Source organism: Stegodyphus dumicola, chromosome X2, assembly GCF_044657685.1.
Source record: "Stegodyphus dumicola isolate Sdum_Otavi_A_Nest chromosome X2, ASM4465768v1".
Classification (NCBI taxonomy): domain Eukaryota; kingdom Metazoa; phylum Arthropoda; class Arachnida; order Araneae; family Eresidae; genus Stegodyphus; species Stegodyphus dumicola.
In genome coordinates, this window is record NC_140781.1 from 108,675,812 (window position 1) to 108,693,929 (window position 18,118).

The 18,118-nt window shown below is 32.2% G+C and overlaps 1 protein-coding gene across 2 annotated transcripts in view; it reads right to left on the reverse strand.

Annotated features, from left to right (window-relative positions):
- Positions 1-2,313: 2,313 nt before the first annotated feature.
- Positions 2,314-18,118, reverse strand: part of LOC118190473 (uncharacterized) — a 55,499-nt gene continuing 39,694 nt past the window's right edge. For both annotated transcript variants that reach the window (XM_035361183.2, XM_035361184.2), the window contains exons 5-7: positions 12,601-12,743; positions 8,067-8,246; positions 2,314-2,492 (exon numbers count right to left, since the gene is read on the reverse strand). In XM_035361183.2, coding sequence (XP_035217074.1) covers positions 2,376-2,492; positions 8,067-8,246; positions 12,601-12,743 — 440 coding nt within the window. In that variant the 3' untranslated portion in view covers positions 2,314-2,375. The remainder of the gene's footprint in view (positions 2,493-8,066; positions 8,247-12,600; positions 12,744-18,118) is intronic.

The window sequence follows — 18,118 nt, forward strand, 5'->3', positions numbered from 1 at the left end:
AATGAACGTCTTAAAAATCACTGGCAGTCTGCAATAAATTCAAATTCGTTTAGTAAACATTAGCTGCTTCAACTTTGGCGTATTATTTGCCATGTAACAAGTAATATGATTAGCTCAAACAATTGAAACGTCATGAATTGAGTCAATAAATATGTATATCATTTCTATGGCAATATATGAAAATCTTATAACTAGGATTAGACCCTATGCCAGTGCCATTATATAATAAGTAAGTAAGTGAAACGTTCAATAACAGAATAAAACACTTGTTTAAATTACATAATATCATTTTAATGTGATTATTGATTAAGGAAGTAATATTTTAGTTGCGTGCCGGCTGATGAGGCTCTGCATGCCGCCTGTGGCACGCGTGCCATAGGTTCGCCATCACTGCACTATTCTATACTTTTGAAAGATGTTCTGTACATTGCAATTAGCTTTCTTTACTTTCTAGCGAAAAAATTTTTCTATTGTGCATAAAAGATAAAATTACTAACTAGTAGACATTTTGTTATTTAGTGTTTATCTTGTATTGCAAAAAAAAATTGTTATAATTTTTTTTTTTTGTTTAGTGGATTTGTCTCAATAACCAACCTTCAGTAATTCCATATTATCTAATAATCTCGATTATCCGATCACCATTCATTGTTGTTCAGACAGACAGAATAAGACGAAATATCTTGTACTTGAGTTACCAGATAGCAAGTAATCATTAACAGGATTGCGTTAAAAATATTATTATTCTCCGGTTTTAGTAAAACAAAAATGTGATTATGCTAAGATATTTCAACTGCAACTTTAAACGTTTCACAAGAGAACTTTCGTCTTTCCTCTTCCGTCAGAAAGGCAAATATATATTTCTAAGTTTTCTCTTAAAAGATCAATCCACTATTTCTTAAAACAAAGATATTAAAGTTTTTTCAAGGAAGATAAAATACAAGATAAAAGTAGGCCTGGCATATTTGTTATGTAACCTAAGCTAGAGATCTTTTGAAGAGTATAAAATACTTTTATCGGTCAACGTCAGTCATCATTTTAGTTGCTTGCTTAGTGTCTATGGACTATAGAATGGGTTTCTGTTTTTGTTTCCAAGCCTTTGAGTTTCCTTCTGAAACTAGAGGCATAGTGGATTATAATTTTCCATAAATATAAAACAAAAATAACTCAAATTTCGATAAATCAGATCTTACGCTTTTGATTCAAAATAAGAAGGTGAACAATACTTAATCTATAAGAAGAGATCATAGGTAGCAATATCTCAATTTTTTCCCTTTTGAAAATGCCTTTTTCTAGACATTCTTCTAAAAGCTGATGTAAAAAATGAGCAAAATCTCCTCAACTAAGACAATAAACTCTAAAACTTCGAATTATTGGATCCAGGCATTGACTATTACTCCATATGAGTACATGAGAGAAATGCCTCAATTCCTTACTTGATTTTGTATTAACACTTCATGTGGTAAAGAATATTCGAAAACATTACGGACTCAGACCATTACAGCAATTCAGACCAAAGCGATTACTCGCTTGTTACTAAGGTCTGATGGATATTTATTTAAGCATCTATATAAGGAAACCTTTACAATGTATTTGTAATAAAATATAATTTTGTTTCATGTAAGTATATAATTTTTATTATATACAGGCGAGAAGCCTAATGTCGCTTTAGAATCACTATAGACATTTGCATCATCTTGTAATGGATTTCATAGCTCAGTACCAACATCTATACGTGTGAAAAATTCTTACAATCGCAAGAAAACATAATTTACTCTATCGACGAGGTCATAGCGGTGGAATCGCAATATATTGCTTTATCCTCATTTGATAACTCAAAACTATCTAATAAATTATGAAATACTGCTTTTACCTGTCGTTCTCATTTTTTGCATAAAATTCTTCAATGTAGTTCTGTTATTTCTTAAACTATAGAAATTTCTTAACTATAAAGATATAAGAGAACAATAAAGAGAAAGCATGCATATTTTCCACAGATATTCTAATTATGGACAACAGATCAGTTTTGCAAAACTGCATGCATACTTATTAATCTGTTCTTTCAACTGCCTGTATACGTACCGCTATGTGCCTGTATACTTACCGCGTAAACTACAGATATTTCTTAACTAAAGAGACATAAGAGAACAATAATTAGAAAAGCGCACAGATTTTCCACATATATTCTAATCATAAATAACAGATCACTTTTGTAAAACTGCATATATATACTTATTTAGCTTGCGGCTGTAACTTTGATGGAGTTATAAAGTTATGTGTATAGGTATAGCTGGGCGTTTTTCACTAGATATGAAATAGAAAATGATGAATCTCTTTATTTTTCGAATAATTACAGTAGCAAATTTTCTTTTTACAGATCAGTCAATGTAATGTGAAGGCTGTGAATCTCTTGATGCATGTGGTTTTCCGTAGTCATCAGGAATAGTGCTGAGAGCTCGTTCATCAATATTCCAGTTTCTCTTTAAAACCGTCCGCTAAAGGCAAAAATAAAGCTTAAAAATTTAAAATAATTAAAAATTGTTTTATTATTTGTAAAAAACATATGAAACTATTGCAAAGCAATGCCATTGCATTGTTTCAACATTTTAACCCAAAAGAAAATTTATTTTACTTGTTGGTATACTCTACCTCCTTTCTTCATGTACTAATTCATTTTCAAGACAAGATTAGAATTTTGAATTATTTCATTATGGCTAAACACCCTGAGGTTATTTTATCGGAAAGGATAGCTTTGTAGGCGGCCTTCAAACAAAATAAGCCCATATTTAAAACCAGTAACACCAAATGTATGCAACATTTTCTGAAATTATGCTCTCGTAAAATCAGTTTGAAGAATAGATTCCAAGGGCAACATTTTACTCGGAAACTCAGAATGTCGTTTTAAATGCTCCGTTGATCTTAATTCAGCCATTCAAGAGGAAATGGAAAGATCTCAAGAACAGATGATACGAGTGAGTTTTAATGGATTTCTGCCAGGCATTCAACTCGAGTTACAGAATGAAACGGTAACCTAAATACATAAGAAAAATTTTTGAGGATGTTCAGATTTCGAGGAGCTGCGGAAATTATTTGCCGAATCTTAAAAGCCTTAACGGACATTAAAGAATCTGTAAAATCTAGTATTCTTCAGGACATAAACTAAGACTTTAAAATGACTTGAAGAATTAGCTTCAAGTTTTGCGAAATAAAACAAAAGTAAGTATAATACCCTTTTATTTGAAAAGATGTATAATACCCTTTTATTTGAACACAAGAGTACCAATGACCAAACTTGGGTTTACACAAGCCAACACTTCTGGCTTACCTTAAATACGCAATGTTGAACTAAATCAAATATAATAAATTAGCCTAACGTATCACAGGATAAGGTTATAAGGTATTTCTCCCTCCTTCTTAGTATGGCTTCGTGGTAGTGGTCCGCACACTCGACGCGTATTCGAGAGGCCCGTGATTCGAGTCCCCGGGGGGGGGCATCTCTCATTTTTCACGTCTCCTGCTTTCAAAAAATTTCCTAATGTCTCTACAAGGTAAGCCGCAGAAAAGGTTTATAGAAAAACCGGCGAGACCAGCCTAATGACTAGAAGCCCACAACGCCACAGAATCAAATTGCTATTAAGCCAAGGTAACAGGGTCAAATAGGCAGAAAACGCTCTAAAATTAACTTGCGAAACCTTCGCTTAAACAGCACTTCTTTTTCTCTCAATCTGAATAAACGCTCGCTAGCTCATCTGCATTCTAGCATGAAAAGAGTGGGTGAAAAGAGAATTACAGAAAAGTAATTGAACTTAAAATTAACTATTAGTTAACAATAAATAGATAAATTCTCAGAAACCTTACGTACTTAGATTATTCATCCACTAAAATTAGAACTGAAGGGAACTTCTTAAAATAAAGGAATATTTAAATATATAAAAAGAGGTCAGAATAACAATAAAAATATTTAAGAATTTTTTTAAAAAAAAAAAACCTTTCTAACGATTTTATTTCCATATTTTTACAATTAAAAAAATATTTTTAATTGTTTCTTTATTATTTTAACAGTAATTTAGACCTATTTAACTTACTATCAAGAAATGACATAAAATATATTTTCAATTATTTCTAAGTAGTTTAATAATAACTAAAAATTGCATATGATATTCTACTAACATCATTATAAGTTCTCAGTGCTCTTTTGCATCTAAATGTAGTTTCCCCAATTGTGTTAAACATGGCGATTTCTGAAATCTCTTTTAATTTACCTTCCCTCTAAACTAACTGAAAGTACAAATTAAGTTAAAATACGGTGGCAGTCATTTGAGAGTAAGATGAAGTGTCTCTTGGATTTCAGCTGATCTCGAATTTAAATTTTAATTCCAAATGCATGTTAGGTTTCCAATTCAGAAAACAATTTGGGTCATTTGTCTCATAATATTATAAAATTATTGTATGAAGCCTGGAGAACTGATATGCATTTAAATAACACTCACAGTGAATGCAAATATAAGAAAATAGAATGTTTTTAAAGGAAACGTTCAAGATTTAAAGCTATAAAAACATTTTCTTTAGTGATACAAGAAAACTAGTGAAAGATCACTTTCTTGCGCTCTTCAAAATAAATTTTAGAGTAAAATCTTTCTTTGAAATTTTCCTAATAAAACAGCAGATAGAAGAAAGGGGAAAAATGCATATGCTGTTTATGAAAAATCGAACTTCTGCCGCAATTCAAATACATAAAATAATTTACATCTCAGAACTAGGCAAGCCTTAAAAAATAAATTATGAGTCTAATAATTTTAAAAAAACTTTAAAAAAATAACTGGTTATACTAGGGACAATATTAGGGCTGCATCAGTGTAGCATATAGTACATACATGAAAAATATGAAAATGTGATAATATATAAATTTTGCAATCAAAATTAACAAACCATTGAATGTTCTAATGGCCTTAATTGAATTTATTTTCTAAGTTATATGTGTGATATGCCACTTCGTGAACGTTTATTATTTAATATATATCATGCTATAGTTGGTAAAAAATAAATACCTTTAACGAGATGCTTTTTGTTTTCAGAAAATGAACTTGACTGGCTAAAATATAGTATTGTTTGATTTCAGCTGTGAAGAAAAATATTTTAGGATTTATATCAGTGGAGAAATTCTTTGTTTAAATCTCATAAACACTCATTGAATATTATTCAAAGAATATATTTATACTATTCAAAGAATATATTTAGTTTCTTGAAAAATGAGAGACGAACTGTACTGAGTCTTATACAGTGTTATAATACGTCATATCATTAGTACTATACCTTTCCTGCAATCCGTGTAAAGAATTAAACTTAGATTATGATACGTTAGTGTGTTGCAAGGTGTAATTTAATTTTATAAGAGTTATTTTAAAACTTATGTCTCTCTTAGCTTCAGCTTACAACTCCCGACCAGAATGAGTTTTTAGAATCGCGTTAAATGCTAATGAGAAGTAAAATAGTATTCAAGTCAAGTTCAACTGATAGAGTTAGGATTCCTGAATAGCGCGCGTTTGCCTTTGGGCTACGTCTCTTTAAGCCGTTATCACTCTCGGCCATATTATGTGCCTTTTGATAGCTTCGCTGGCTAATTTAATATTACGAGCCAACTAGTTTAGAACTGCGTTAGCCTAGCCGTTTCATTAAATCTCTTTAGTCGTCTAAATCTCCCTAGTTAGTCATTAGTTAGTTCTTATTTCTTACATTTTTAGTTTGACTCCAAGGGGAGGCTTTGCTATACGCCCTGAGAGAGGGGCCGACTGTTAACCTTATTTTGAGCAAATAAAGGGTAATTAACCCTTCTCGAGTTTAAGTTTCTGTTTTTGGACTTAAGCGATTATTCGCTTAGAAGTTCACTAGGTTCCTTGACACTTAGTTTAAGAGAACAAAAGTGAAAAACTCTATAATGTGAAACTGAAGTAAGTTTTTTAAGTCCCAAACATTTTCCAAAATAACTTTAGCAATGTATATAAGGCTATGCCTAACTGTGAAGGATCTATACAATAAATTATTTCGAAACTAAAAAAAAAAAGTATTTCAATCTTATTAATCTTAATTCGAGACTAATAGCCCACTACCGCTTAGCAATAATAAGTTGTATAATCTAACTAAACATATAAAAGGAGAAATTTCAAAAGGATGGAGGAAAAAACTAATCGAGTTCTAAATACGATCAGCTCGCATGATCCGCCATTGGGTCGCACGATGCGATAAAGACCTACTCCGTTACTTCTAAGCTTTGAGAGAAATTATAAATTCAGTCAAAGTTCCAAATAAGATATCTGCATCTCTTTTTTTATATACGGCAATACAACAGAAAAAAAAAAAAGCTTTTTGCCATGTAACATCATGTTTTGTTATTTGTCAAAACTGGTATAGGTTCTAGTTACTGAATATACACCGCTACACTCGACGGCATAGTAGTTAACGAAGGCTGACTACTAGTCCTAATCCGGTGTGGATTCGATTTCCACGTACGGCTTGCTTATTGCGTTGTCTTCCTTCCCCGTCTACGCAGATGTAATATCAGTCACCATCTTTGCACTTGAGCAATGTTCTCAGTAATGAGATGGTTGAGTGACAGACGGATTTTGACATTTCTTACGAATGCTTAATAAGCAAATTCTCAATCAATGGAGAAAAACTAGATACATTCCTCACATTTTCTAATAACAAAAAATACAAGAAAAACCTTGAGTAATTCGGAAAGTAAATACCCAACGTAGAAATGCGATCTTTCCAGGAAGAGGAGTAGTTATGGCGTATGCCCATTCGGGCTAAAGCTTTAAACAAAAATGCAGGTTTATCTGACCCCAAAGAATACTGTTCAAAATATTTGCTTTCCTTTCATTCTTCGTACCATATCTAGTTATGATGAATTTACTCGCGTTTCACTTGTTTTATTATTTCTTAAAGTTTTACTGCACGTTAATTTTAACTTAATCTATTATTTCTCTATTTACAATTACTTTTACGTCATTTATTAATATTTACACAACCCTTCATATTTTACTTAATTTTAATTATTCAGTACTTATTATTTTATCAGTTTAGTTTTTCGCTGTTTCTGACAGTATTCCATAGGGCATAGGACCTTCTAATTTTACAAATCAAGCATTGCCTACAACTGCATATGTTTCTGAAAATTTTTGGAAACGTTAAAGAGAATTTAAAATGAAAATAATAACTTAAACTTATTTATTATTTGTACGGTTTTATTTAATTTTACTAACAGTTAATTTTACTTTGGAAGCAAGCTTTTCTATAAAGTTTCATTTTCAACTCACGCTTTCTTGCCAGAATGAGATTTTAGTTTCGCGCATTATGCAAAATAAGGTAGAAAGTTACTATTTAAACTGCGTCTGAGTTTCTTCAGACACAGCATGTTGAGAGCGTGTTCAGAATGCTTTCTGCCTTTCGGTCAGATACGCTTCTCAGCTAGATATGCGACAATATTATACAATCAAAATCCACTTACTGATCAGGGTTACTCTGCTCAGGGTTACTCTATAGAGACATAAGAATTTTTTGGAAGAAAGAGAGATTAAAAAATATGCAACGCCTTCACCGGCGATCGAACCGCGGACCTCTGGAATACGCGCCAAGCGTACAGACCACCACACCACGAAGGCATGCCAAGAAGGCGGGAGAAATACCTTATGACTCTGGTTACATGAAGCTAAATTAGAAGAAAATTACTGAAGGCGCAAAATTAGCTATATGAAGATGTGCACCGAAATTGCATAACAATTCAGTAAACACATGAAAACAGTAACTAAGTTGATTGTGTTAAATCTCTAAGCTTACTCAAGTCAGTTTGCAAATCCGTGGTCAATTTTAACTTCCAGTTAAAATTAATAATTGATTTACGTCTTTTCCAGAAGGTTAAATTCTTAAATATAGCAGCGTTAAATGAAACAGCTATTTCGTATTTTCCTTTACTTTTATAAATTCTGCATTCTCAAAATTAATGTGGTTCATCATATGTCTTAAAAGGCATCCAATAATCATTTGCTATATTTTTGGTAATATTAACTTACCACAGCCGTCATGGGTCTCGGTGTTGAGGTAATCTGTTCAACTGTCGGTGGCCTGTAAAAGGGAGCATCTGGTACTGAAAAGGCAGGTTCAGGTCCAGGGCCGAGCCATAAGCCACTGTCATAGGAATACTTTCCAACAGACTGCGAAGAATCTCGACCAAACTCTAGCTTCCGGTATGTCTGCAAGCATGAGTGCAATTGTATTTAAAAATTTTGCAAAAGTATAGAAAGACATTTACCTTGGGCATGCTAAATACTGTTAATTAAATTAAGGATATGAAGCAAAAATATTGACGAGGAAACTGAACATAAATGTTTTCAATATTCTTGGAATTCATTAACTATCAAAAAGAGAAATAAAATTTCAAAAACCAAAATGCTAAAATAGAAACTTATCTTCAAATTATAAAAAATTTCTCAGCTTTTTAGCTGAGAAATTTCAAAATCAAAAACACTAAGCCATAAACATGCATGAGCAAAACATTTTGAGGAGAAAATTCAGAATTTAAGTAAGGATTGAGAAAATTATCTGCTTTAATTTTTTTTGATCAGATTAGCAAATGTCGATTAACCATCTAAGACTAAAATGCGATTTGGTTCCAAAAGTAGGCAATTGTCAATAACTTAAATTTTATTTATAATAAAAGTAAATATTAATGATATTAATGATTAAAGTAATATTAATGAAAGTTTGGCCTTCTTCGTGAAGATAAATATGTAACAAAGCTTAGCAACTGACTGATTGAAAACAATGTGAATGAGATTCCTTCTACATGTTTTACATTAAAAGGGCTACTAAACTAAACTTTTAACTTTCTAAGTCAAAAGTAAAATTTTGAAATATTTCTAATATTTTGAATTTTGAATGTTAGAGTATCCTAATTTTGGGAATAGTAAGAAATGTTTTTCAATCTGATGAATTATTCTAAAAAATATAATCGAATTATATTAGATTTCTAAGTATTCCAAACATGCTCTAAAGCTTTGTATTTTTGAAGCGATCTAGAATCAGGTAAAGAATACTGAATCTATTTTAATTATCTGCATTATTATAATTTTTGAATGTAAGGTGTTTTCATTACAATTTCACTGCTTTCATTTGTTGCTTTTATTAACCTATTTCAATGAATAATGTTTTTGCGATAAAAATTATCGGCTCACTGGCGGCTGAGTAGATAAGACCTTTGAAAAATATTAGTTCGACTCGGCTTCAAAAGCCGGCGATCATTCTGACTGAATAGATGTTATTGTAGATCTTTCGGTGCATGAAGTTAACTAAAAGCCAGGTATCCTCATAAAGTCCTCTATGGAAGCATCCATTAATTTAGACAGGTAGACCAATATGCTTTTCTGGATGTAGTTAGACTAAAAATCTTAGAAAATATCGCTTCGAAGTGATTTAATTGGCAGTTTCACAATATTTAAGCAACTTAATTTAGTTCCAACGTTGCTTCTGTACAAAAATTCAATCTAAAATGAATTAACTAAGCTTTTCACACTTTTCTGCATTTTCTCGAACGTTATTAAATAATTATATGAGTAATTCTAAGATGAACTGTCACAAAAATTAAATAAACAAGTAGAATAACTCTTAAACTATTTCCTGAAAAATTATTCACTAAATATATGTTTCTTATTAATAATGGGAAAGACCACATCGTAATGAATGAATTAAGAACGAATGATAAAAATGCTTAATATAAAAGTTAAAAACGGTTATGAATAGAAAAACGGTTACATGATGTTTTGCTCTGTGCTCGCTAAAGCAAAATTAATTATTCATTTTAACTACACGTTGAAATTTATTATTGAATTATTTACAATCAGGTTGGAACATAATTCTTGCAATTTTAATTAATTATGTTGACACAACAAGAATTACTGAACTAATATGAAAATGCCCGTGTAAAGAAAGACATCTGTTGAAACGATTTGCATTTCATTACATTTGTATAAGATAATCAGAAATTAAGAAGAAGTTGAATACTTTTAAGTGGTCCATATTCCTCAATGCGCGAATTTTCAACTTTCATCAACTAGGAAAAATCCCTAAAAGCACGACGACTTATGTCCCAGAATGAAATGAAGGATGTGAAAAACTTCTTTAATGAAACTAACCACAGGCATTCACGAGAAGAATACCTTTAACCTGGTACAACAGTAGAACAACAGCCATAATGCCGGGAACAATTTCAAAAAATAATAAATGTACGTGTCTATACAGTTCTCGAACTTACATGTAAATTTTGACCATGTTTTGGATTTAGATATAAATGAAGCAATGAAGCATCTATAGAAAGAGAAGTTAAAAATTAACCATACTTATAAAATGCTAAGGGAAAACATAACCTTTAAAATTGCAAAAGAAATCTCAAATTCTAATAGAAAGGAAACAATATAAGAGAATAAAGTTTTCCAACATTTTAGAAAGGTGTTAGAAAACCGTTTTATAATGTAAATGGTTTACAAGAAACTAAAAAATACGAAATTTACACAGATTCAAGAAAGAAGTAATAAAGTAAAAAAAAGGCTAGCTTAGCATAAAAAATGCTAAAAGGAAGCAAAAACAACAAAAAAGGGGTGAAAGATTTTATTAAAAGAAAGTTTTTATCAACTTCGAAAAGATATTTTAAATCAATAAAGCTGTTAATCAAAACCCAAAATAAAGAAAATTACAAAGATTTAGACAAACTGAAGCAACATTAAAAAGAAAATGCATCAAGCTCGAAGTAAAGAACAAATAGAAGCTTATAATAATATGAGGGAAAAGTATACCAATTAGAATAGTATTCGGGTCCAAAATATAGTCTGGTGGGAAAAAAACGAAGATTAAAAAACTGCAATATTCTTCACTGCTTGGCGCTGGAGGATGAACAAAAATATGCAGATGGAAATGTATCGAGGCATGAGAGCTTATTCTTCGCAATTTCAAAAAGAACAAATACGTGATGACTGGGCTGAAGAATTTAATTATTTCGATGTTTTTCTTTCTTAGTCTCATACAAAGCGATCTTTCACGGGCGTTCTGTTGCTTTATCGTTAATGAAAAAGTGCTCGCTATTGCATTGGAGATTTTCTGAGAAACAGCCTCTCGTTACATTGTTTAATAATAATGAGTGAAGCAGAAATTCTTGATAAGTATAGCCAGCAATACACGCACATTTTACTTAATTTTTTTCATGAAATGCTGCGCAAAACAAATTTATTTCCTTTAGTTTATTTGTCAATAAAAGAATCAGTTTGTGTTTGTTAGAATGTTAGATTTTAGGAACTGATGTGTGAGGAAAAATTTAATCTTCCACACACATGGATCCAATTTATTTAAGAAATTAAAAACTGTCCTTTCCTGCTGCTGTATTAAGCATTCTTTTAAAATAAAATCTACTTTCAAATGAAAATGATATTTTGTCATTTCGAACTGGCTCAAGGAGGAATAAAATTCAAGTTTAAATTTTTAAATTAACTGTAATTCTTGCTCTGCAATTTAAGTATCTAAACATTATCAAACTGGAATCAAAGTTGTGGATGGTGTATCCAAGTCTCAGATTCTAATCCTTCGATTCTCAGGTTTAGCAGAAATTAAACAAGCAAAGCCGTTAAATATTGCGTTTGTGGTTTCTCAAGATTTTTCTCATATGCGATGTAAATGCAAGCTAGTTTCCTGTAAAAAGTCTTCCACGGCGGCCGGCTTCACTTTCCTTAGGGAGATAACCCTCGTGACCTTTACCACATTCAATTAACCTATCTTAATCTATATTACATTATGAAACAGTTTAATAGCTTCTTCCTGATGTGCTGCGATGCTAGCATTACAGTATTACCTAGAACTGCAAAATCTAAAAGTTAAGAGAACTTCTGGGATTACACGAATTTTTTAAACACATAACTGCTTTTCAGTAGAAAAGGTTAAACCTTAATTCATCACTTTAAACTTTGAGATATTCATTCTGTTACTCCTTGTTGTTGTTGCTGTTAGCGGGTAGACTATGCACTTATACTCCTTACATTTTGATTTATTAATATTATATTTTATTTACATTATAACCCCTCTAACCATTAAAATTTCATGGCTAAGCAGATATTAACCATTTTTAACCTTCCGGTTTAGTAAACTGTTTTGCTGTTCGGGTCTCAGCCGGAACCAAGTCATTGTAAAACAAATTAAATTAGAATCATCATTGTCTCCGAATTTTTCAAGTCTAAATTTTCAATGAATATTACATTCACAGTTTTAATTATACGCATATCTTTGTGAAAGAAGCGTGTATCTACTGCATTTTCATGCAGGTTGTTTATACTTTTAAAAAATATAGGTTGTTTCAAATTTAATTTTGTGTACTTCATTCCATTTACATCATTCGATATCTATAAAATTATAATTTGTGGTTAACATACCTTAAAAATCTATTGATATTCATAAGATCTAATTTGAAAATGTTCAAAATTTAACAAATAGCGTTAAAAGTAAATTAATTAATCAAAGTTACATTTTATTTCAATGGAACTAATAGAATGTTTAAAAATTAATATTTACCCGGCTAGTGAGATCCGATGAAGCCTTTGGCATCAAATATAGACGTTTTGCTGTGTATCCTATTGTTATAATCAGAACAACTACCATCAACAAAGTGAAGCATAGCACAATCAAAGCCACTATCGTTATGTCCCACGTTTCCGCTGTTTGACAAATAGCACTTAAAATTATTATAGATTTTCAAGCTCACCATATAATACACAGACTTATTTATACGTTTTATTTACATATAAACAGAATGAATATATACCTATTAAATATTTAAGTTTTATAAACAGTTTAATCAATACAAACACAGTTTTATTTAAGGAATTTTCACAAGTTCATAAATAATAAACACAAGCACTTTATGTACTTTATTCAGAATCCTATTCATGCATTTGGATCGGACTGACTTGAAGTTATACAATTTTCTGAGCGCACACGTATTTTCTTTTATATATAACAGTAATTACTTAACGATTTCTGTACGCCGACGCTTTCTGTCTAAATATCGTATTTTCATTCTTCTAGTCCCAATCTCAGAAAAGAATTAAGAAGGACATGTATTTAGTTTCACTAAAAACATTCCATTGAGCGAACTTTCGCTCAAAAGATATGTATTTTATTCACTAACAACTTTTTATTCATTAAGTAAGGTTTTTGTGTGGCCACAACAGAATGTTTAGCTTTGTTGTGTGTAAAATAATAGAGATTAGTACAATCATTCATTTCATTCATTGGTGCGTTTTCTTACATATTTATATTCCAATGCAAAAGTTATGTGATCGAAATCGTTTTATCAATTTAAAAGGAAACGATTAAAGTATCTCAAATTTTTTTTCCTGTATTTTACAGTTTACATTATTAGCTAGAGCTTTGAGGATTATATGAATTTTCTAAGCACCTAATTCCTTTTTAAAGAAAAGTATAAATCTTTTAACCTGAAGATATTCGTCACTTTTACCTTTAATATAGTCATCATTCTGTTAATTCTTGTTTTTGTAATAGTTAAAAGGTAGGTAATTTTGAAACAGCAAATGAAAGATGAAAAAGGAGCAATGTCTTCGCCAGGACTCGAATCTGGATCCCTCGAATACGCCCTAAGTGTGCTACCATCACACAGCGAAGGCATGCTGGAAGGAGGGGAAAAATACACACCTTTTAAATTGCAGTTGGAGATTATGAGACCCAACCGCCAAACCCTGGTGGTGACGAATTATTGCCCGCCACCTTTTTAATCCGGGTGCCACTGTAGAGACATTAAGTATTTTGAAACATGAAAAATTAGCAATGCCCTTGCCAGGAATCGAATCCGGACCTCTATAATACGCACCGAGTGTGCTGTAGTTGTTTCTGCTTCACTCCTTCATTTTTCATTTGATGAATTTGGTGATGAATCTGGTGACGGAAATAAATGCTTCATCAAAGCAGCTGAATGTTCTATAGAAGCTTCTTATGGCGTTTTATTTAAGTTGTTTAATGAATTCATCAAGTCTATGATGATTTTCTTGACCCTGCTATTGATGTAAAAATCGATATTTTCAGAAAGAGAACTACTTATTTCAGATTCTTGGTCAGTTAACTTCTCTCGCATAAAGTTGATAGAAATATATTCTGTTCGTAAAGTGGCTTGTTTTTCACCCATAGCGTTAAGTGCCACTTCAATTGGTTTTAACGCCAAGACTATCGGTTTTATTTATACCAGGTTTAAATTTGTTAAAAGACGTTCAGATCTAAGTTCAATTAGTACATCCCTTGTAACGTCATACAATTTTACAAATGTTTCAAGCATTTCCAGCATTGAATTCCATTTGTTTTTACAATCCAGAGAGAGTTGTTGCTCTATCTGTAATTTTTCTCTACATTTAGACTTGAACAAATCTGAACGCACAACAGAATTTTTGAAAAAAATTACAACTTGTCTCACAATATTTATGTTTTCCTTGAACGATTCATTCTGTAATTCAGTTTCATTAACCCTTTGCACTCGAGCGGTGCCTCTCTGGCACCACTGCATGTGATGCGATAACTCGAGCGGTGCCTCTCTGGCACCATTCGAATCGATGTGTTTATTTATTTTGACCTAAGGAATATCACTTGATAGATCTACTTGGCATTTTTTAGATCATATTAAGAGATGTCTGAATAGCTATAAGGATGTCTTATCTCAAATAAAGGTTGTCTTTGCAATGCTTATGCGATTAAATATCTTATCTCAAAAATACTTGCGACCGCGGGTAGGACTCTGTCTTCGACATCAGTTCGAACTCAACCTTCTTGCCGATCGCAGTATTCCTTTCAAAGTTACTGAGCCGAATAAGTATGGAACACGACGAAGTTACTTCTAGCGAAGATGAGTTTAATTTTTCGGCAATAACGAACGAAATTACATCACTACATAGACAGCTTGCCCATGAGAACGAAGACGGAAGTGATAAAGATAGTGACGACGTCAGAGGAGCAAGAAGACTAAAAATACGAATAATCGATGGTGAAATCTGGAAGCCAAAGTGATTGTACAGAAGAGACTGAACCTTCAGAATGGACAGTGTGCACAGAAAAGCGCCTCGAGCGCAAAGGGTTAATGCTCAAACCATTATCAACATCATCAAAATCATCAGTCTCTCCTGAACTTTCTTCTATACTTTCTTCTGTCTCTGATTTTTCTTTATAAAAAGTTTTTGCGACCGCCAAATGCAAGGCATGCGCAAGACACGTTTGATAAAAAGCAGGTGATTCTTTTCCGAATTTGATCATAACACTTGCTCGATCCCCATTAGTGGATACAATATCGTACTTAAATGATAAATGATAGACCAAAAGATTCGAGGTGCTCCTTCTACGAGTTCTTGCTCTTTTATTTTTTTTTTTTTTTTTTTCCCATCGCAATTTCCAAAAATTCTTACCAGTCCAAGATTGATGCTTTTTTGGCAGGCAGTATGCAGATTTATATTCGGGAATCTCCGGTTACCGATTCTGGTCCATTCATCCATGGTAATGGAGAATTTCTTTGATTCCGCAATATGTTTTTTAATATCATTTTTGATTTTTTGTTTCACACTTTCCATATTGTTATAAACAAGAGCTATTACTGATTTTTCGTTGGCTGGAAGCTTCATACCCCTTAACGCCAATGATTGTCTAATAAACCCTGACTGAGTGATATGACGAATTGATAAACCATCTACTGCAGCCATTTTTGCAACAATCTCTTCAATTGATGTTTTGATTACGAAATTATCCAAAGTTTTTATTTTTTAGCTGTCGTTTCTGTCTCTGCTTTGTCAACGTCAATGTCATGAACGCTGCTTAGATGACGACGCATTGTTGACGTATTTCCATTTAAAATGGAAATTTTTTTATTGCACTCATTGCAGCATGCATAATTTTGGTCTGCCTTGGCGAAATAACTCCAAACGGTTGATCTTTTGTTTTTCGGCATGATTACTATTCTAGAAAAAAATCGAAAATACTATTCTAGAATATGCGTGTATTCACAGCTGTAACTCTAATAATATTAACCATTTTTACCAAAATATTGCTAATATTTCGACTAAATTTGGGTTGAGATATTTGTAATCGCATTCTTACAGGTTAAAAGGAAGTATAGCTTTTTATCACGTCCGATGCATTAGCTTTCTGTCAGGTCCGAAGTATTCCGAAACTTAATCCCATTCTATTTGTTTATGATTTGTTAAAACATTATCTGCTTGTACCTCTGTTTGTATTTCTACATAGACATTACATTCTCTGCGTATTACAGAGTAATACGCAGAGAAATACATTGCGTGTATTTCTCTGCGTATTACTCTGTAATAAATGTTTGTTTTGCGAAACACTGCATTTTCAATGTTCAACAATTTGTAATTTTGCTTTTTTACTAATACTAAGAAAATCATTATTTAATATTACATACACGTTACTACTTAAAATTAAAAGTATATTGTTTCTATCGGCAAAGATTAAAAATCCTTGCATTTCTATGTTCTGTACTGTATGTACTATAGGCGGCAACAAATTCATCTCTTTACCAAAGCAAGTTTCAACACTGTTCAGGTAAAAGCACTGGTAAAAGTAAAAGCATTATTTTACTCTATATATTTATAATCCTTTTATTGTTTAACTTTACTTATCCGTAATACAATTACAAAAGTTTTAGTTTTTATGTACTTTAAAAGGAGCAGTTTTATGACACCAATAAAATGTCTTCTAGGATTCTTGAGAAATATGTTGACAAATAAATTAAAAATAAAATGCAGAACGAAAACCATATTGTATGTACAGAGCTCGAAAGCCCGTCGGGCTTTGATTCGAGTATCCAGTACTCGAAAATGACCAAAAATTATCGAGTATCAAGCTCGAGCCCAAGCTCGTTCCAAACTCTAGGGCTACAGGTTGCAAGAATAAAACTTCTGCTCTTTAGTAGCAGTACTAACGTTAGAACCATGGAAATTCTGGAAATTCTTTATGTCTATAATCATGATAGCTGTCATTGAAAAGCACAAAATGAAAACTTTTATTTTATGGTTTTAAAAATATGAACATATTTTTAATGATTGTTAAATGGTGGATTTTGTAGAGTCATTAGGATTTTTTCGAAGCCAGAGAAATGAAAAATATGCAACCGCCTTCGCTGGGAATCGAACCACGGACATCTGGAATACCGGCCCAGCGTGCTACCGTTACACCACGAAGGCACGCTAGGGAAGTGGGAGAAATACCTTATATACTCCCCTTTTTAAAGGGTGACTAGGGCTTTAGGGGACCTAGCCGCCAAATTCTGGGTGCGGAGAATCATCATCCACAACCCTTTTAGTTCGGGCGCCACTTGTAGAGTCATTAGGTTAATTGGAAACAGAAAAGATGAAAAATATGCAACCGCCTTCGCCGGGAATCGAACCACGGACCTCTGGAATACCGACCCAGCGTGCTACCGTTACACCACGAAGGCACGCTAGGGAAGTGGGAGAAATACCTTATAACTTAGCATCAAAATTACACATTCAACAACGGAATTGCTTTAAAAAGTGGTCTGACAACTTTAAAGTAATTAAAAACATTCAGTTGATGTCATATGCACGTCATATGTAGACATAGCGATAATTCGCTTCACGACAGTTAGGGTTACTGAAAGAATCAGCATTACCAGGTCAAGTGCAACCCTACAGACTTTTAAAATAAAGTGCAAAAACATAAGGAAAATTCACCGCATTGTTCTGAAATGCGGTAAAGTGTGCTTTAAAAAAATAAAGAAACAAGAATTTCTGATTATAAATGCCTCTTAACAAAACGGCAAACTTTTAATTACGAAGATATAAATTTCTGGATTTTTTTTTTTTTTTTTTTTTTTTTTTTTTTTGCAGCATACAGTTTTCTCTTCTTACAGAAAATCTATTGGTGCGTGCTTACGAGTTCGTAATAGATTGAATGCACACAGAACTGATGATACCTTGATAAAATTTATTTTATCAAAAGAAACACTTCACAGTTCTAAAACGTTCCATAAAAACACTCGTACAGCTCTTCACAATATTAC